The following is a 20,564-nucleotide window of genomic DNA, read 5'->3' on the forward strand; positions in this document are numbered from 1 at the left end:
TTTCCTAGGATTTCCATTTCTGTATCATTATTGAACATGTCCTTCCCAGTCTTGTGTGGATCCTCCTAGGTGTTCTGTGTTCCCCATGATGCTTTGCAAGTTTCTCCCACTTGTCGGTAAGGTACCAAGGAGCATCTGAACTCCCCTAGAATGGACAGATGCAGGCCAGGCAATACAGCTGCCTTTCAGGTGACCCTTTTAAGTATTAAGTTTCTCCAAACACATGTAAACACATACAGAAACCTTAAACATTTTACCAAAAGTGTAAATTGCAGAACTAAATAGCAGTAAGGAACTTTCATAAAGCCCCTAGAGAAAGTCTATAAGATTTTTTTTTAATGGATATTAATATTTATTATACATTTACATATCAAAATCCCCAATTTAGTGAAAACGACATTCAGTGGCACTCTAGCAGCAGAAGGTGCTTCTTAACTACTGATCACTTTTTATAAAGTCACATCTATATAAAAATAAACAATAAATAGGCTCAACTAAAGAAACAAGTATAAATACAAATAATACAATATTTTAAACAGGAATCTGTGAAAGTCTTACTACGTAAGAATTTTCACTCCAAGTAGACAAAATACATACTAATCTAAAACTTAGAGGGTAAGAAGTTAGTAGATTTTCTCTTAGTTGAAGCCTATCCAATCTCAGTAACATTTCTGGAAAAAGCATAAAGTTAATGACTATACATTTTAAAAGGAATGGTCCAGTTGTGTTGTCTCTTTTAATTCGTCCTCTTCATTTACAGTATTGGCGGCAGCAGCAGCATCATGTGGATCATCTAGAATGTCTTTGTTAAATTCATCCAATGACTCCTCTTGATCCTCATCTGTATTAACCTCTCCAGTGGTCTGTGTGTTTATTAACAAGTCTAAAAGAGAAATCATCATTATTACTCATTATAAGCACCTGATCCAATCTTAACCTGATAAATACAAATCTCTCCACAAACTTATCTCAGCGGAAATGAAATCTATGATCACTTTCTTCCAATAGTCACTTGTATAGATGTATAAAGTTCATTCAAAAAATGCAAGTCTTGGGGGCGCCTGGTTGGTTCGTTGGCAAAGCTTGCAGTTCTTGATCTTGGAGTCGTGAGTTTGAGCCCCACGTTAGGCATAGAGATTACTTTAAAAATAAAGTGTGTCTCTAAAAAAAAAAAAAAAAAAGTAGAAAAAATGCAAGTCTTGAAAGGTACCAAACTCAAACTCTTGAATTGTACCCAAATGCAACTGTTCTCTTTCAAAAATCACAGCTATTAGACGAAAATTTTTAAAAATCAAGTGCTCTTAACAGCTATACATCAAAGTGATCGCTAGCAAAAAAAATTTAGGATCCTTATTTCTATTTGGGCAAATTTTAAAGTCATACATTATAAATAGAAGATGGGCCTTAAAATGCTTATTGCCGGGTATACTTTGATAATTACAGCAAAGGAACTGCCATCAATGATAGTTGGATCTTCATGTCATTTTTCACCTGGTAGTAATAAAATACCCATTTGTAAAGTTGAAGATTAAATTCATTTTAATTGGAAAGAATAACAATGTAGTCACATTAATTTTCACTTGTGAATTTCATAATATCTTGGGTGAAACTTGTTTTATAACATTGTATCTTCACTAATTAACCATAATTCTTATTTTTCCATTTCAAAAGGAAAACTACATTGGAAATGGAGAAAGACATATGCAGTTTGCTTCAGTCAAAACCAATCTGGATTTTTTTTTAAAAATATTTATTTATTTGACAGAGAGATCACAAGTAGGCAGAGAGGCAGGCAGAGAGAGAGGGGGAAGCAGGCTCTCCGCTGAGCAGAGAGCCCGATGCGGGGCTTGATCGCAGGACCCTGAGATCACCACCCGAGCCGAAGGCACCGGCCCAACCCATTAAGCCACCCAGGCGCCCCAATCCGGATTATTTTTAAATGTAGTTTTAGTAATCTTGTCTAGTTTCCAAACTCACAGTCTGTTTTAAAAGAGCAAATTTTAACAGTTTTAAAAAGAGAAGAGTGCATCAGATAAGCAAACTGATAGCTAAGTGACACAATACAATAAAAATTAAGGACCTATTTAAGTCACAGCAAATGGATCTAAAATCCTCAAAAGGTGCAGAAAGCATTTTATACGTTTAGAAAAGTACCATAATAATTAATGTTCAAAATTATGATCCTAAAGATAAAATATGGGGTCCCTGGTTGGCTCAGTTGGTTAAGTGTCTGCCTTTGGCTCAGGTCATGATCCTAGGGTCATGGGATCCAGCCCTGAGTTGCAGCAGGGAGCCTACTTCTCCTCCTGCCCCTCGCCTCCTTGTGTTCTCTCTCTCAAATAAATCTTTAAATCTTTAAAAAAAAAGGGGTGGGGTCACCTGGGTGGCTCAGTGGGTTAAAGCCGCTGCCTTCAACTCAGGTCATGATCTCAGGGTCCTGGGATCGAGCCCTGCATCGGGCTTTCTGTTCAGCGGGGAGCCTGCTTCCTCCTCTCTCTCTCTGCCTGCCTCTCTGCCTACTGTGATCTGTCTGTCAAATAAATAAATAAAATCTTAAAAAAAAAAAAGGGGGGGGGGCGCCTGGGTGGCTCAGTGGGTTAAAGCCTCTGCCTTCGGCTCAGGTCATGATCCCAGGGTCCTGGGATCGAGCCCCGCATCGGGTTCTCTGCTCAGCAGGGAGCCTGCTTCCTCCTCTCTCTCTCTGCCTGCCTCTCTGCCTACTTGTGTCTGTCAAATAAATAAATAAAATCTTTAAAAAAAAAAAAAAAAAGGGGGGGGGGCGCCTGGGTGGCTCAGTGGGTTGAAGCCTCTGCCTTCAGCTCAGGTCCTGGGATCCAGCCCCGCATCGCATTGGGCTTTCTCCTCAGCAGGGAGCCTGATTCCTCCTCTCTCTCTGCCTGCTTGTGATCTCTGTCAAATAAATAAATAAAATGTTTTAAAAAAATGAAATCTTAAAAAAAAATAAAGATAAAACATGTGTCACACACTTTAAGGAGTCAGGGAAGAAGAAAGATTCAGAATCAAGTTGAAGGGATTAAAATAATTTTTTAAGCAGTCCCCAGCTATCCAGAAAACCATCTTAGACTCATTTATTCTTTGAGGATTCCAGGTAGCTCACATACACACACACACATACACACACACGCGCGTGTGCTCTTTCTCAAATATATATAAACTTAATACATCAGATTTTCCTATTCCTAGAGGCATTTTATCTTGCAGATAGTAGAAAAGTTAAAATTTCTAACATGCCCTTGATATATTAATGGTAGCACATAAAACCCAGCATAAAATTTACCATTTCCAAGGGACTGACTATTACTCAATAGCTTTGCCTGCCTTCTTTCCAAGGCCAGTTGTTTATTTCTCTCAATTCTCTGTTGTTGTTCTTCTGTTAGGCTTCTACTTGACTCAGAAGCAAAATTCTCACTTCCCAGTGAGTTTGTCGAGAAGGGATCTAATTGGGTAGCCGTTACATCATGGCCATGATTTTCTCCTTCTTCATCTGCAGTAGAAATGAAAGTTACTACATCTGTGGTTAGAAAAAGAGCTTAATGCAGCTACTAGTTAAAAGCCAGTTTAAAGTAACAAGGTGACAGAACTGAAGAAACTGTTTCTTCAAATTGTTCTGGGAGAATGTTCTAAATACTGATGACCCTTGAACAACAGAGGAGTTAGGGATGCCGACCCCCAGCACAGTCAAAAATCCACAGAGAACTTCTGCCTCTCCAAAGCGTAACTACTAATAGCCGACTGTTGATCACAATATGAATAACAGTAAATTAACACATATTATCTATATTATATGTATATATATACATATATATACTGCACTTTTCAAGTAAGCTAGAGAAAAGAAAATGTTATTAAAGAAAAGCATAAGGAAGAGAAAATACATTTACAGCACTGAACCAAAAGAAATCTGTAAGTAGACCTGCTCAATTCAAACCCATGTTTTTCACGCGGTCACCTGTATGTGCTTGATTCAAGCAAGTAAAAGGAATACTTATAAATCATTCTAAAGAGACAAGACAAATGGAAATAATAGTTTTAAAATATGCATGAACAGGGGCACCTGGGTGGCTCAGTGGGTTGAGCCTCTGCCTTAGGCTCAGGTCATGATCTCAGGGTCGTGGGATCAAGCCCTGCATCGAGCTCTCTGCTTGGTGGGGAGCCTGCTTTCCCCTCTCTCTCTCTCTCTGCCTACTTGTGATCCCTCTCTGTCAAATAAATAAATAAAATCTTAAAAAAAAAAATTTTTTTTAAATAATAAAAAACATGAATAGGGGCACCTGGGCGGATCAGTGGGTTAAAGCCTCTGCCTTCGGCTCGGGTCATGATCCCGGGGTCCTGGGATCGAGCCCCGCATCAGGCTCTCTGCTCAGCAGGGAGCCTGCTTCCCCCTCTCTCCCTGCCTGCCTCTCTGCCTACTTGTGATCTCTCTGTCAAATAAAATAAATAAATAAATAAATAAAATTTTTTAAAAATCTTAAAAAATAAAAAAAAATGAATAGAAAGCACAAGTTCTTAGTTATGATTAGAAAATATTTTCTGAAAAAAAATTTTTTTTTCTGCTTGGGCTAATGAACTTAGAATCCAAACCATACTCTTGCTTTACATTAAACAAAAACATTTTTTTTAAAAGATTTTATTTATTTATTTGAAAGAGAGAGAAAGAGTGAGAGAGAGCATGAGAGGGGAGAAGGTCAGAGGGAGAAGCAGACTCCCCGCGGAGCTGGGAGCCTGATGCGGGACTCGATCCCGGGACTCCAGGATCATGACCTGAGCCGAAGGCAGTTGCTTAACCAACTGAGCCACCCAGGCACCCTTAAACAAAAACATTTTAATAGCTTGCTATAAGTGTCTATATAGCACAGTAATAATTTTATATAAGCTATTTTTTTAAAAGATTTTATTTATTTATTTGACAGGCAGAGATCACAACTAGGCAGAGGCAGGCAGATAGAGAGGTGGAAGCAGGCTCCCTGCTGAGCAGAGAGCCCGATGCGGGGCTCGATCCCAGCACCCTGGGATCATGACCTGAGCCGAAAGCAGAGGCTTTAACCCACTGAGCCACCCAGGTCCCCCTATATAAGCTATTTTTTAATAGGGTAAAACTCAGACACAAAGTGAAAAAGGAGGGGTGCCTGGCTCAGGCGCAGCATGTGACTCTTGATCTTGGGGTTGAGTTTGAGACCCACACTGTGTGTAGAAATTACTTGAAAATAAAATCTTTCCCAAAAAGCGAAAGAAAAATTTAAAGATCTATGGACAGATTTCCACATTAATTAAAAAAAAAAAACAACTGTACTTTCTACATAGGCCTAATAAATTCTTAAAGCCCTATATGCCAGTTATCTCCAAGTAGTATGCCCCTAAAATGAAACACAATGGTATAGAAAGTAAATATTAGATCTTCCATTTTTATTTAAGGATTCAGAAAAACTGCTGAACTAACTTAAAGACAGGCAGTGACAAACTGTCATTTATCCATATGACAGGTACAGTGTGGCCTGGATGCTACCTTAAAAGCAGACAGCTCCACGCTGCAGAAGGGCAGGAGAGCTGGGCCCTCACTTGTTTTTTAAATTTCAGCATACTGTGAAATACAGCTAATTCTGATCACCCAGTTAAGCAAACTGCCTAGTTGTAACACCAAAACAATCCCAACAAAATGCACAAGTGGTTAGCTTAAAAAGTGTTTTGCAAAATAACAATACATAAAGAGAAGGTAGTCAGAAAATAGAGACACAAGCAAGAACTTCACACAAGCACTTCACCTTCTCCCTATACCATTCACATTACAGGGTTAAAAAAAAAAAAGATAACGTCATCTGATCTGACAAGTGGACAAAAACAAACAAACAAACCCCCAAACCTATCAACACCACCATTTGAAATACGAATTTACACACACTAACCTTGTCCTATGTGTATACTGTGCATTAAGGTATTAGCTAATGTAAAAACCATCACAACTAGCAAAAAATTTAAAACTGAAGACAAACCTTTATAATTATTCTGGTGAGGCTTAAAAATCCTATGATATTTGATTTTACAACCAAATCCTTTTGAGGTTTCTTCCTTAACAGTGAAAGAAAAAACAATACACTTGTCCTTCCTGACATAGAAAAAAAAAATGTAGCAAGAAACTAAGATGCATTCCTTTGTCAGGAAATACTGATGGTGTACAGAGAGAAAACATTGCTAGAGAAGTTAAACAAGTATTAGAACCAATTATGCAATACTGGGGTTTCTACTACGCTTCACCTTACAAGGCGTACAGGATTCCAAATGAATAAGAATGACATACATAAAGAACTACTGTTTTGTGAGCCATGGAAGGAAAGATCTCTTCAATAGTAAGTGACCTCTTTAATACAATGTTTTATGGAAAACCAGTGTGAACATAACCACTGATGAAGCTTTGCCTGACAAAAATGGGATTAAAAAATTTTTGAAATTCACTCACTGCAACATTAGCAGGCATGCAACTATGGCAAAGAAGCCTAAGACAAATATTTGTGCTAGAGGATGCCATCATTTTAGCATACATAAACCAACAGATAAGCAAATACACAATAACTGAAAGGAAATAAGTACTATGGGGGAAAAAAGGATAGGGAATCAGGACTGGGAGTGGGAGTACGATTTTAATAGTGTAGTCAGGGAGACTTCACTGAGTTGACATTGAGCACAGTTTGAAGAGGGTAAGAGAGCCATGCAGACTTGGGGGTGGGAAGGAGGACGGAGGACATGTTCAAGGCAGAGTAAGAATGCAAAAGCCTTAAAACAAAAATGTGCCTGGAAGGTTCGAAGAATAGCTAGGAGGCAAGTAGTCACTAAAGCAGTATGAGTGGGGAACTGTAAAAGATACAGTCAGAGAGGCAAGATAGGGTAAGGAGGAGATAGTAGGGCCAAGGAAGACATTATGAGGATTTTGGCTTTTGCTCTGGGTGAAATAAGGAGCCACTATAGCGCTCTGAGCAGAGGAGTTACATGACTATATATATGCCAAAAATATTAAAATTTAACCCCTGAATGACTTTTAAGAAAACCGATTGAAAAAAGGTAGATGATAATTTGCTTGTGAACTTCAACAAGAATCCTTGCACTAGTGAATGGGATGGGAAAATGTTAAGTGCCATTAATGATATTCCACTTCTACTTGGATGAATCTTAGTAAGATAAAACTAAGATTTGTTGAGGGGAGACTGTATCTACCACATCTTCAAATCATCAATCAGGCTATCAGCCCAATTAAATTGTGAATTAAAATGTGAATGTGAATTAAATTAGAATTAAAATGTGCATTATTGGGAGCATGGGTGGCTCATTGGGTTAAGCGTCTGACTTTGGCTCAGGTCATCATCTCAGGGTCCTGGAATCAAGCCACACATTAGGCTCCACACTCAACAGGGAATCTGCTTCTCCCTCTTCCTCTGCCCCTCCCCCGGGCTCATGCTCACTCATGCTCGCTCTCTCAAATAAATAAAATCTTTTTTTAAAAATGTGTTATTTATCATGTCAGTAGTGCATGTATTATAAAAATAAATAAAATGCTCAAAAGACTTTTACTGTTGTAGTACCTTATCCAAAAGATCTGGAGACCATTCTCTTAGGATACAGAGAAGACAGATTCACCAACAAACAAGGCTGTGTGACAGAGGCCTCTTCTAAGTACCCAGTATTTCAGCAAGCCTATAATCCCATCAATAGTCCATTAATTTATTGCCTCTGCACAAATGAGTCCCTCTCTACAAAATCACTTTTGTCTGAACTCTCCTGCTTATCATTCAAAGTACTTGTGATTTGTCCTCTGTGAGGATTGCTTTCCCCTCCCCTGGGTAAAAGCAACTATGCTCTCCTTTGTGCCCTACCCTGTGCCCTGTTTCTAATTTCAGCACCTATCAGAACGGAGGTGATGTTATATCTCACTCACTCGCTAGTCTGCTAGCCCATGAACCAAGGGGTCTGATCTTATTCATCTTTTTTTTTTTTTTTTTAAGATTTTATTTGTTGGGGCGCCTGGGTGGCTCAGTGGGTTAAGCCTCTGCCTTCGGCTCAGGTCATGATCTCAGGGTCCTGGGATCGAGCCCCGCATCAGGCTCTCTGCTCAGCGGGGAGCTTGCTTCCTCCTCTCTCTTTGCCTGCTGCTCTGCCTACTTGTGATTTCTCTCTCTGTCAAATAAATAAATAAAATCTTAAAAAAAAAAAAAAAAAAAAAAAAAGATTTTATTTGTTTATTTGACAGAGAGAGAGATCACAAGTAGGCAGAGAGCCAGGCGGGGGGGGGGGGGGAAGCAGGCTCCCTGCTGAGCAGAGAGCCCAATGCAGGGCTTGATCCCAGGACCCTGAGATCATGACCTGAGCCGAAGGCAGAGGCTTAACCCACTGAGCCACCCAGGCACCCCTTATTCATCTTTATCACTGAAACACTAGCACACACTATGCCCCTCAAAAACTCCTACCAAATAAACTACCTAACCCAGTGGTATGTGCTGTGGAATTTAGTTACTAATTCCTTTCCGTATACCAAATCCTATCCCACAGATATATACCATATCTTACCAAAATATTAAATCTTGGATTATATGAATCACAATTTTTCATTTTTTTAAATTGGATTTCAGTTGATTAATATATTTTTTGAATTCTAACACTTCTTCCAAGATACCAGTAAAGAATAAAAATCAATTTCAAAACTAAAAATGAATCAATCATTTTTAGTATTGATATCTCATTTTTCAAATATATTTTCATAAAAGCTATTTAATGTTAAAAATCTTTTTTAAAGAGATTCTTTAAAAAAATTTTTTTATTAGCATATAATGTATCATTTGCCCCAGGGGTATAGGTCTATGAATTGTCAGGCTTACACACTTCACAGCACTCACCACAGCACACTCTCCCCAATGTTCATAACCCCAATCACCCTCTCCATACTCCCCCTACCCCCAGCAACACTCAGTTTGTTTTGTGAGATTAAGAGTCTCTTATGGTTTGTCTCCCTCCCAATCCCATCTTGTTTCATTTTTTCCTTCCCTACCCCCCAAACCCCCACTTTGCCTCTCAAATTCCTCATATCAGGGAGATCATATGATAACAATTTTTCATTTTTAATAGCAACTTATAAATAACTTGGGGGGATTCTACAGGGAGCCTGTATTTTCTACATCATCTATTAAAAGTTTAAAAAACAAAAATAAACATGTATGGAGCCATCGCACAGAGAATCTGATAACTATACAGACCCTGTCGGCAGGAACCATGTTTTGATGTGTGTGACTACCTATGGTTGCACTGTACAACTAACAAATGCAACCAGTACCAGGAACAGTCACACAGGTCCTACGGAAGACCTACAGAGATCTTCCTCAACTAAAAATGGGGTTACGTCCTGATAAGCCCTCATCAGTTGACAGTAAGTCAAAATGGATTTAATATACCTCACCTACCTTAAACGTGCTCAGAACACTAACACTACCCTAGTTAGGCAAAATCATGCAACACAAAGACTGTTTAATAATACAGTATTGAATATCTCATGTAATTTATGGAATACTGTACTGAAAGTGGAAAACACAGTGGTTGTATGGGTACAAAATGGTTGTCAGTTTATCGTTGGTTTGCCCTCATGTGTGGCTGCTCCTGCCCCGCATCACAAGAGTATCACGGCACACAGGCTAGCCCGGGGGGAAAAAATCAAAATCTGAAATTCTAAGTATGATTTCTAGTGAGTATGTATCACTTCTGCACCATCATAAAGTTGAAGAATCGTAAGTCAAACCACTGTTAAGTTGGGGGCCATCTATGTACAGGATCTATACTCTTAAGAGAAATGTAAACTATTTCACCATCAAATTATTCTAATTCCCCAGAGCCACTTTTAATGGTGTGTATGAATATGAACTAGTGTCATTTATTTTCATTAACCAAGCACTACAAAGGATAAATGGGTATCAGTACTCAAAGGCTCAAGTTCTGTGACTAAATATATTTTTACATCTCTTAATGGCACTGCAGGCATATCTTTAAGAAACAAGTGTCAAACAATATTCTAGATGTACCACGCCATTTTAACTCATTCCTATTTACTATAATTATGTCTACTCAATTACTCAATATAGATGAAGAATCCAGTGCTTAATCAACCCCTGCCCAACTAGATCTATTTCGAACAGCAAAATTATTATAAATAAACCTGTATTCTTACCATTATTGCTAATAAAATCTTCATGTAAAATAGGCAGGTCAAGTCGAATTCGTTTTAAACAGGTCTGAAAATAAAGAGATATTTTTACATTTTCATCAGTAACACTTGGGATAAAATGAGAATTTATTCAATTCTTAGTTTCAAAGAAGTTGTTCTTCAAATAACTACTATTTTTTTTCCCACCATGACAGATTTCAAAATAAAAACACCAAACAGTGACTTAGCCTCAACTAAAATCCATCCTTGGCACTATTTAGCATTGTGATTGATATTCATAATAATCTCAACACCTACCTGAACTTCCTTTTTACTTCCCAGGTATTCAACTCTGTCAATAAAATCCTCGAATTGCAGCTTAGGGAATAGCCTATGTGCCCAATGCTCCATGTGTCTGATTAGCGTTTTCAAGTCTTCAGCCTGGCACATAAAAATAAAAATGCTAAATAGAAGACTCATTCTTAGAACTAACCTTGTCAGCAGATTTCAGAATTGAATAGTAATGCCAAAGTCAGTGGTGTCATTTTATATTTATAAGGTTAAGAAACTTCTGAAGAAACTTTAAGAAGAGGAACTATTCATTGAGTTTAAGAGGACTGCAGTCTAAAAGAACACTGGATATAGATTAAAAAAAAAAAGTACAAAAACTTGATAAAGTTAAAAGATAATCATATATCTTTTTTAAAAAGAATTTATTTATTTATTTGAGAGAGAGAGAGCCCACAAGAGAGCATAAGCAGGGGGAGCAGCAGAGGGAGAGGGATAAGCAGGCTCCCTGCTGATCAGGTAGCCTGATATAGGGCTTGATCCCAGGACTCAGGTATCATAACTTGAGCTGAAGGCAGATGGATATCATGTATCTTTTCAGAACTGTAGAGGAATATGTGAAAATAAGCTTTAATAAAATACGTCAAGATATCTTTTAGGAATAATTAAACAAAATGATAGGCCCCTAAATCATACATAGAGAACAAAGCATTGAGAATTCAAAACTACAAAAATATATTCAGAAATCTCAAGGGTAAAGTACAAAGACTAGCAACAATAGTTAAAATGTTCTCGGGGCACAATTCCTCTTTATATATGAAATTTTAATTTAACATTTAAATATTTAAAAATGAAAATGAAAAACAAAGTTTAATAAACTGGAATAAGGAATAACAAAATTGCAAATTCCTGGTTTTAATGTAAAATATTTTATTCTTCTCTTAATAATATTTGAAGATTTATTTACTTATTTTTGAGACAGCGTATGTGAGAGAGGACACTTGCACACGTGAGTGGGGAGAAGGGCAGGGGGGAGAAATCCCCAAGCAGACTCCCCAGTGAGCACAGGGCCAGAGGTGGGGCTCCCTCGATCTCACAACCCTGAGATCATGACCTGAGTGGAAAGCAAGAGTGAGACACTCTTAACTGACTAAGCCACCCAGGTGTCCCTTAACAGTATTTTAAAACAGCATAGTCAAGGGGTGCAGGTGGCTCAGTTGACTCAGGTCATGACCTCAGGATCCTGGGATAGAGTCCCACATTGGGCTCTCTGCTCAGTGGGGAGTCGTCTTCTCTCTCTGCCTCTGCTGCACCCCTGCTTATGTGCTCTCTTTCTCTCAAATAAATAGTAATAATAAAAAAAATAGAACTGTCAAAAGCACAGGCTGTGGATCACACTGTATAGAATCAAATCTCAATCCTGCTACCTAATAGTTCTGTGACTTTAAGCAAATCACTCTACCGCTGTGCCTTCTTTTATGCGTTAAGAGAATATTTTACACACTTTGTAGGGTTATGAGAAATAAGTAATATAAGTAAAGTGTCTGACACAAAGTATACACTCAAATATTGGCTATTTTCCTGTTATCTGATCTTGGCTAAGAAGGCAATGGTCAACCCGACCAGTAACTAAACATATAATACCAACAACATTGTGCTTGCAGCACATACATTAAAGTAATACAGAGAGGATGTGTTGTCCTTCTCATTCTGATAATAAAGGTAAGTTTGTTTGTTTGTTTGTATTTAATTCAATCACCTAAGATTATTTTCTAATTGTTGGGGGGTAGCTGGTCAGTCACCTCACAATATCATGTTAGACCTAAGGGTCACAAGAGAAACACCTAAATACACCTAAATATGTCCTAAGTCATACATGGAGAAAAAAGCAGCAAGGATTCAACTCTGTGACAAAACAGGAAGAATTTTCAAGGGCAAAGTACAGAAGACTAAACAGCATAAACTCCTAGAGCCCACCCTTACCCAGTGAAGAAACACAAAATTTGTATCCTTCATATAAACTCATTTATTTTAATAAAGTACTTATTAGGGCACCTGGGTGGCTCAGTGGATTAAGCCTCTGCCTTCGGCTCAGGTCATGATCTCAGGGTCCTGGGATCGAGTCCCGAATCGGGCTCTCTGCTCAGTGGAGAGCCTGCTTCCCCCTCTCTCTCTGCCTGCCTCTCTGCCTACTTGTGATCTCTCTCTCTGTGTGTCAAATAAATAAATAAATAAAGTGCTTATTATGAAAATGGTGAGGACTTCATTAAAGTCAAAGCACCAATTCATCCTTACAACCTGAAAATTTCAACAAGGGCAATGAATTAACTGGGATGGTTTTGTGTTTTGTTTGTTTTTTTTTCTTTTTAGGTAAGCTTTACACCCAACATGGGCTTTAACTCACAACCCCAAGATTGAGTCTCATGCTCCACTAACTGAGTCAGCTAGGTGTCCCTCTTTTTTTTTGAGATGGGTATGCTTTTTTTTTTTTTTAAGATTTTATTTATTTATTTGACAGACAGAGATCACAAGTAGGCAGAGAGGCAGGCAGAGAGAGAGGAGGAAGCAGGCTCCCCACAGAGCAAAGAGCTCGATGTGGGGCTCGATCCCAGGACCCCGGGATCATGACCTGAGCCGAAGGCAGAGGCATTAACCCACTGAGCCACCCAGGCACCCCGAGATGGGTATGCTTTTAAAATACCCTGATTTACATTTAGTTTTCTGGCAAAATAGGACAGACTTCTATTCTCTCTTCCCATCCACTGAAGCTGAGCAAAGGTACTACAATTTTTCAGCCTCCCAACTTTAAAATCTTGGATTTTTTGTTTTTAATTTTTTTTTTAAAGTAAGCTCTACATACAATGTGGGGCTCCTATTCACGACCCCAAGATCAGGAGTTATATGTTCTACCAACTAAGCCAGCTGAGCACCCCTCCTGGGATTATTTTTTTACTTCTTTTACCTCCTTATATCCAACTGACTATAAGTACTGTATGTTGTTTATGTCTCTACTACTACCCTATCAGGCTATCTTGACCTTGTTCATCTTCACCCTGGTAGTGCGACAGTATCTGAATTGCTCTCTGCTTCCAGTCTCTTCCCTCTTTCCCATTATCCTGCATACCACACTAAGATGGTGCTCACTGTTACATTAATAGTACTCTAGCCAGACTATGAAAGGGGAAGTCTTAACTGTTGGCTTTGGACACTTAAACCTCTAAAATTCCCGGTATCTGGGTAGCTCAGTCACTTAAGCGTCTGCCTTCAGCTCAGGTCGTGGTCCTGAGATGGAGCCCCACATCGGGCTCCCTTATCAGTGGGGAGTCTTCTTCTGCCGCTCCCCCTGCTTATGCTTGCTCTCTGTCAAATAAATAAATAAAATCTTTAAAAGAATTCTATAATCTCATTTCCTTAACTAGATAATGGGACCAACACATCTACCCCACAGGTTTGAGAATTAAAGAATATATTTGAAAATACTTCATAAACCGCAAAGCTCTATAAAGATATCTGCAAAAAATTGTATCTACACTCTACATTATTCAAAGATAAGAGACTTTTAGGAGTGCCTGTGTAGCTCAGTTAGTTAAGCTATGACTCTTAATCTCAGCCCAGGTCTTAATCTCAAGGTCATGAGTTCAAGCCCCATATTGGGGGCTCCCAATTAAAAAAAAGGGAGAGATAAGAGATTTATCTTTAAGAAAAAACAGAGAGAGGTAAGAGACTTTTAAAATACACATTTAGACAGTGATCAACAGTTCTTAAATGTCTTCGTTTTTTCAACTTAAATGATGCCTATTATGAATCAGACACATATGACAAGATGTGTGTCATATCTTGGGGACACGTAACTGATACAAGTCAAGTCCCTGCTCTCCTAAAGCCTAAAATTGCTCTTTCAGGTGACTAAGTCAATTTTATTCCTAGAAATTATAAAGTACAAACTCAGAACTTACAGACTTAGATGTGATTTTCCAAAGCCATACAGTGGCAAAAATGAGACTTCAAGACTTGTTTTCTGACTCTTAAAGCAGTGGCCTTTCCACTACATCTTAGTTTCTCAAGAGATATGATAAAAGATAGTATCTGTGAAACATTCTAAGATTCCTCAGAACATGATAATGGGCCCACAGTTCTACCGATATTCAAAAGAACAAAGAATAAAAATCAGACAATTCTTACCTCATGACCTTTACCTTTGAATTTCGCCTTATCAAACATATGCCTTAATGCTGGAAGCCCTCTCTCTGAAATTAATCTGTGAAGAGAAATATGTTCTAAATTTCAAGTTTTCTAGAACCACCAAGGCCAAAGCAAAACCATTATTATCCACTGAACTGAAAAACAAAAGTGCCTGGCTGGCTCAGTCAGCTAAACATCCAACTCTTGATTTCAGCTCAGGTGATGATCTCAGGGTCCTAAGATCAAGCCTCACAGTGGGATCCACGCTCAGTGGGGAGTCTGCTTGAGAGTCTCTCTCTTCCGCTCCCTCTGCACCACCATCACTCTCTCAAATAAATAAATAAATCTTTAAAAAAAAAAAAAAAGGACAAATAACTAATTTTCGGGGTGCCTGCGTGGCTCAGTGGGTTAATGCCTCTGCCTTCAGCTCAGATCATGATCCCAGGGTCCTGGGATCGAGCCCCGCATCGGGCTCTCTGCTCAGTGGGGATCCTGCTTCCTCCTCTCTCTCTGCTTGCTTCTCTGCCTACTTGTGATCTCTCTCTGTCAAATAAATAAATAAAATCTTAAAAAAAAAACGTTTAGGGAAATAGTAAATGTACCTCTGAGCATCCAACTTGGGTATATTCCGTTTAACTGTTCTCTTTGGAGGTACGGGAACAGGTACTCCTCTCCCTGACTCTGGTGAAATATACCAAGATTTAATATTACTTAAATAATTTAAGCCTCATTTATAAAACGTATCATTTCTATGCTAATGGATGGATAATTGAACACAGGTACTTTCTTGGAACTCTATATAGACCTTCATCAGGTTCAGCTCCTTCACCATCTTCTCTCTGTGGAGAGGCTGGAGATGGAAAAGGAGGGAAAGTTTCATCTTCTACATGCTCATAATCTGGTAGGTCAATCAAGCCATTCTCCTGTGGCTCCAGCATCTTCTCCTCTACAGGAAAGGAAAAATAAACATGTTTATTCATCCAACTAGTCTCCCTATTACACAGTTAAGTTCTACCTGAAGCAAAATGCATGTGTTTCCATCAGTTAAACACATCATGAAAAGAAGTGGAGACTGGTTACAGGGAAAATACTGGGTTAGAAATCGGAAGTGAGTTCTAACGTAGACCCTATCACCCAGTAACTGCATGATTTTCAGCAAATCATTTTACCTCAACTGTTGAATCTCCCCTCAGAGGGCTTTAAACTATGGTTCAAATGGGTGTGAAAGAGGCAGGGTTCAGGTACCTCACCCCCACTTTAACCAGAGCAGCTTTTTAAAAAATCTGTTTACATATTCATCTTTTAGTTAAGGTTTCCTGTGACAGAAGGGAAATAATCCTAAGGCTGATAACTTGAAAGAACCCTTTTCAGTACCATCAAACTTGACAACATCTAACACTTTTGTTCAGTCCCTTTCTCCTTTTTCTGGAAAGGTATTTTTGTTGGTTTCTGAAACACAGCACTTACTTGGTTTCCTCCCTTTCTGAACACTGCTCCTAGATCTTCTGTGCAGATTCATCTTCCCCTAACCTGGTCAGTAGGTATTCAAGACTCCATCCTAGGCCCTCTTCACTTCTTTATGTGCATGGTTTTAATAATCATTGATAGATGAATATTTATCTCTAGTTTTTTTATCTCTACTCTAGGCATCAAATCTGAGCTCCACATCCCTACATCTCCTTTTACAGCTCTTCAATTTCTCAAAGGCAACTATATCATCTCAAGTATAAAACCAAACTTCTAAATTTTCCCAATTCAGTGAGTGACATTATATCCATCCATGCAAGTAAGAGAACTGTAAATATTCCTTGATACCTCCTTTCCCATCCAGCCTACTTATTCTGACCATTTTACTTCCTAAGTATCAGTTAAGTCTTTCCATTTCTCCCTATCTCCACAACCACTTCCTAACATTCCTTCTTTTTGTTACTCCATTACTCATAACCACTTTTGCCTTTTTCAAACCATTCTCCATACTATAGCTAGACTGAGGCTCTGGAAATGTAAAGCCAATCACATTACCACTTAGCTTAAATATTTCAATGGGTTCTTGGGGCGCCTGGGTGGCTCAGGGGGTTAGAGCCTCTGCCTTTGGCTCGGGTCATGATCCCGGGGTCTGGGATCAAGCCCCACATCGGGCTCTCTGCTCTGTGGGGAGCCTGCTTCCTCCTCTCTCTCTGCCTGCCTCTCTGCCTACTGGTGATCTCTGTCTATCAAATAAATAAATAAACTCTCTAAAAAAATTTTTTTTCAATGGATTCCTACTGCTCTTGGGCTAATGAGAAAATGCCAAAGCTCTGCCAGGTTTGGCACCTTCTTACTTCTCCAGCCTCACTTCAAACAACTCTTCATGCTCTTTTCTTTATCTTGAAAGAGCTATATCCCTCAGGCCATGAGTCCATTGCTAAGATTGTTTCCTATCTTGAAAGCTCTTCCCAGACTCCTTGTATCTTTCAGATCTCAACTCTCACCTCCTCAGATAAGTCTACCCCAATTTCTCAGAATTAAAGCTCCTATAATAAGCATTCGAAGTACCAAGTACCAATTTCATGGCACTTACCCAGTTTCAATATTATGTTCCATTTCTGTGATTATTTGACTAATGTTTGTCTTCCATACTAGACTGCAGCTCTAAAAAGGCAAAGACCAGGTGAGTCTCTTTGTGCTCCACCACTGTATCCCCAAAGCTGGTATACAGCAGGTGCTCCACAAATATTTGTTGAATGAAGGAATAAAGATTCCAAAGCTTCCCTCAAACTGTAAAACTACTAGAGCTAAATGATCCCTAAAATCTCTCCAATTCTAAATTTCCATTACCACAGATACAAAAACAAAACAAAACAACGTATCAACTCCTGATGATGACCCACCTTTTATCTTCAAAAGTAAGGCTCAATAACCATAGATTTTCAAAATTGGAAAGGCAGTTAGAGGTCATATAATCTAAAGTAGCTTCCTGGGGCGCCTGGGTGCTCAGTGGGTTAAAGCCTCTGCCTTCGGCTCAGGTCATGATCCCAGGATCCTGGGGATCCAGCCTCGCATCCGGCTCTCTGCTCAGCATTGAGCCTGCTTCCTCCTCTCTCTGCCTGCCTCTCTGCCTACTTGTGATCTCTGTCTGTCAAATAAATAAATAAAAATCTTAAAAAAAAAATATCTAAAGTAGCTTCCTAGCTACAGTAAGTATAGCCAGGCAGGGTAAGGAATTGGCCAAGCATGGGGCGGCGTTTGTCAGTAAACTGGTTGTGAATAAGGCTGCTCTCTGACCTTTCACTTCTTGACTGTGGCTATTGCACACTGTTTTTAGACACTGATGAAATTCTCTTAGCTTCCCCGCTCTGGTCCTCAAACTCTCAAAGGAGTCTAGGTAACAAAGAAATTTAATACCCAAACTCCAATTCGTTCCCAGACCCTTAAGGGGTCCAATGTCCAATTTCATCCAAATTATCAAAACAGCAGTCCATGGGGCGCATGGGTGGCTCAGTGGGTTAAAGCCTCTGCCTTCGGCTCGGGTCGTGGTCCCAGGGTCCTGGGATCGAGCCCCGCGTCGGGCTCTCTGCTCGGCGGGGAGCCTGCTTCTCCCTCTCTCTCTGCCTACTTGTGGTCTCTGTCTGTCAAATAAATAAATAAAATCTTAAAAAAAAAAAAAAAAGCAGTCCGTGTCGAAAGGGGATGACTTCATGTCCTCCTTTGCCAGCCACCCTAAAACCACTCTGCCGCCCCATCTCCCTTCTACACCCTTCCCATCCCCGCTGCCCTAGTCTCCCTTCAACTTCATTCATCCATTCATCCCACATTTACAGGACGCCTTCTATGTTTAGAAGCGCCCGGACAGAAAGTAGCCGGCGACGTAGAGGTGAACTGACGACGCACATTCCCTCCCGCTACAGGGCTGAGTTCGGCGAGAGGCGGACCCGAAAGAGAAACGGCAGGTAGAAGTGCCCGCCCTCTTCCCCACAGGTCGCGGCCTCTCCAGTCCCCCTCTGCCCAGGTCTGTCGCAGTCTTCTCCTCCAACCTCCACACTCCCACCCCACGCCGCCCCAACACCCCTGCTCTCCCGCCCCTCTCGCTCGACCACCGCTCCCCACAGGCCCTCCACAGGCCCTCCACAGGCCCGCGTGCCCGCCCTCACCTCACGCTCACTGCTGCGGCCACAGCTCGGGGCTAGACGCGGCCCCCAAGCCGCGTTGATCGCGAGACTCTGGAGATCGCGCCGCGAGAAGAGGCCTCCGAGTTTGGCGCCAAATCTGCACAGGGCTTGGGCGGAGCCCCCGGGACTCGCCTACCCACCACCCGCCAGGTGCCGCCCGCCCGCGTTCGTCCCCGCCTTTCCGGGGTCCCGCCTTCCCACCGCGCCGCGCCCGCAGCTTCCGCCCTCCGGAATTCCTTAGAGGAGGTGGACTTTACTTGCTTCAAGCTCATTATTTGTTACTCTCTAGGCAGCTGAGAGTTTGGGAGAGGTTTGTTTTCTAGAAAACTGGCTTGTGGATGGAGCCGAAAGAATTTGGTAAGAAACTACCGATTCTTCAGAGTTAGTAACAATTCCTTGAACACTGAGTTTTATTGTTTATTGAATAATGAGCTGAGAAAAGAGGTGGTAAAGAGTTAAATAATACACTATATGTAAACTTAAAAATGGGGAAAAAGGAGTTATGACACAAAATGTAAAAAAATTTTACAAAAAAATGTAAAAAATTGCCTTTAATTTTTATTTTTATTATTATTTTTTGAGTGAGTTAAGGGGCCCCTGACTGGCCCAATTCATAGGGCATGCGACTCTTCATCTCAGGGTAGTTAAGTTCAAACCCCACTTGGTAGAGTTTACTTTAAAAAAGTGAGTCCAAATATATTCGTATTTACTTATATTCCCGCACATACACACAAGTGAGGAAAATAAATATATAACTAATACCTGTGGGGATGGGAACTGGGCATATGGCGTGAGGTAGGTTGGGGACTTAACTCTGTATCTTTTTTTTTTTTAAAGTAAGCTTTAGCCCAAATTGGGGTCTGAACTCATGACCCTGAGATCAAGAGTCACTCTACCTACTGAACCAGCCAGGAGCCCCTGTACCTTTTTTGAACATATAAATACATTAGCTATTCAAAAAACAAAAATAGTTATCTGCAGCAAATACAGCATCAAGATTTGACAAACCACGATGAGTTGTGTTTTGCAACATTATTCTACTTTTCTATAGCTTGGAGTATTTTAGTAATATTCTAAAGGAATAAATCAAATGTGTGAGAAGGATAAGATAAAATAAATTGCAAGCTATATTGTCTAAAATTATGTATGCAAATGTGTACATATACCACATTTTCCTTAATTTTATTATTTTATTTCTATACATTTATTTACATAAAAATATGTATAAAATGCATTTATTTATATCTATACATGCAAGATAATATGTATTAATATTAAGCAATTAAGAAAGTGAACACTGGGGCGCCTGGCTGGCCCAGTCAGTAGAGCATGCGACTCTTAATCTCCCGGGTTGTAAATTTGAGCCCCATGTTGGGTGTAAAGATTACTTAAAAATAAAATCTTTTAAAAAAGAAAGAAAATTAACATTAATTTGAAAAGGGACTGTCAACTTCAAAAGTCTGAATAACTGAGGCAAAAGGCGTTCTTCTAATTATCCAGTTAACAGTCTATATTTCACACAAATAAAGTAAATGTAAAAGCACTTAAAGAAATTGAAAATTTGTATCTATCCCTTCACCCACGCTCACACCAAAAAGCCCAGAGCAGAAGCTCTGAGGGTTTGAATCTCAGTTCCATTATTTACTACTTATTGACCTTGGACTCTGCTTCCGTTTTCTCAGTATTACTAACAGAACCTACTAAATAGGATTATGAGGAGGATGAAATTATAGTACTTAGTGTTACCTTTTATT

General features: G+C 39.7%; 1 protein-coding gene across 3 annotated transcripts; it reads right to left on the reverse strand.

Moving 5' to 3' along the window:
* Positions 1–314: 314 nt before the first annotated feature.
* Positions 315–18,855, reverse strand: TIPIN (TIMELESS interacting protein). 3 transcript variants are annotated; one of them, XM_080808056.1, is made up of 8 exons: positions 18,793–18,855; positions 15,468–15,608; positions 15,265–15,343; positions 14,663–14,738; positions 10,511–10,633; positions 10,217–10,280; positions 3,299–3,505; positions 315–883 (listed from the first exon to the last, which is right to left on the reverse strand). In XM_080808056.1, exons 2-8 carry the CDS (start codon positions 15,598–15,600, stop codon positions 705–707), a joined length of 861 nt encoding a protein of 286 aa, XP_080664182.1. In that variant the 5' UTR covers positions 15,601–15,608; positions 18,793–18,855; the 3' UTR covers positions 315–704. The 3 variants fall into 3 exon arrangements, with proteins under 3 accessions (XP_080664182.1, XP_080664184.1, XP_080664183.1); XM_080808058.1 differs by having other exon boundaries at positions 315–1,161; XM_080808057.1 differs by lacking the exon at positions 18,793–18,855 and adding an exon at positions 17,223–17,268.
* Between the last annotated feature and the right edge of the window lie 1,709 nt (positions 18,856–20,564).

The sequence above is a fragment of the Martes martes genome (genome assembly GCF_963455335.1).
Source record: "Martes martes genome assembly, chromosome: 7".
Lineage (NCBI taxonomy): Eukaryota > Metazoa > Chordata > Mammalia > Carnivora > Mustelidae > Martes > Martes martes.

Excerpts from the sequence above, each read along its gene's own strand:
- TIPIN (XM_080808056.1), bottom strand. The coding sequence starts at position 15,600 with ATGCTGGAGCCACAGGAGAATGGCTTGATTGACCTACCAGATTATGAG. Across the intron at positions 10,281-10,510 it reads GAAGTAAAAAGGAAGTTCAG|ACCTGTTTAAAACGAATTCG; the intron begins GTAGGTGTTGAG and ends CTTTATTTTCAG. Across the intron at positions 3,506-10,216 it reads AGATTTTATTAGCAATAATG|ATGAAGAAGGAGAAAATCAT; the intron begins GTAAGAATACAG and ends TTTCTACTGCAG.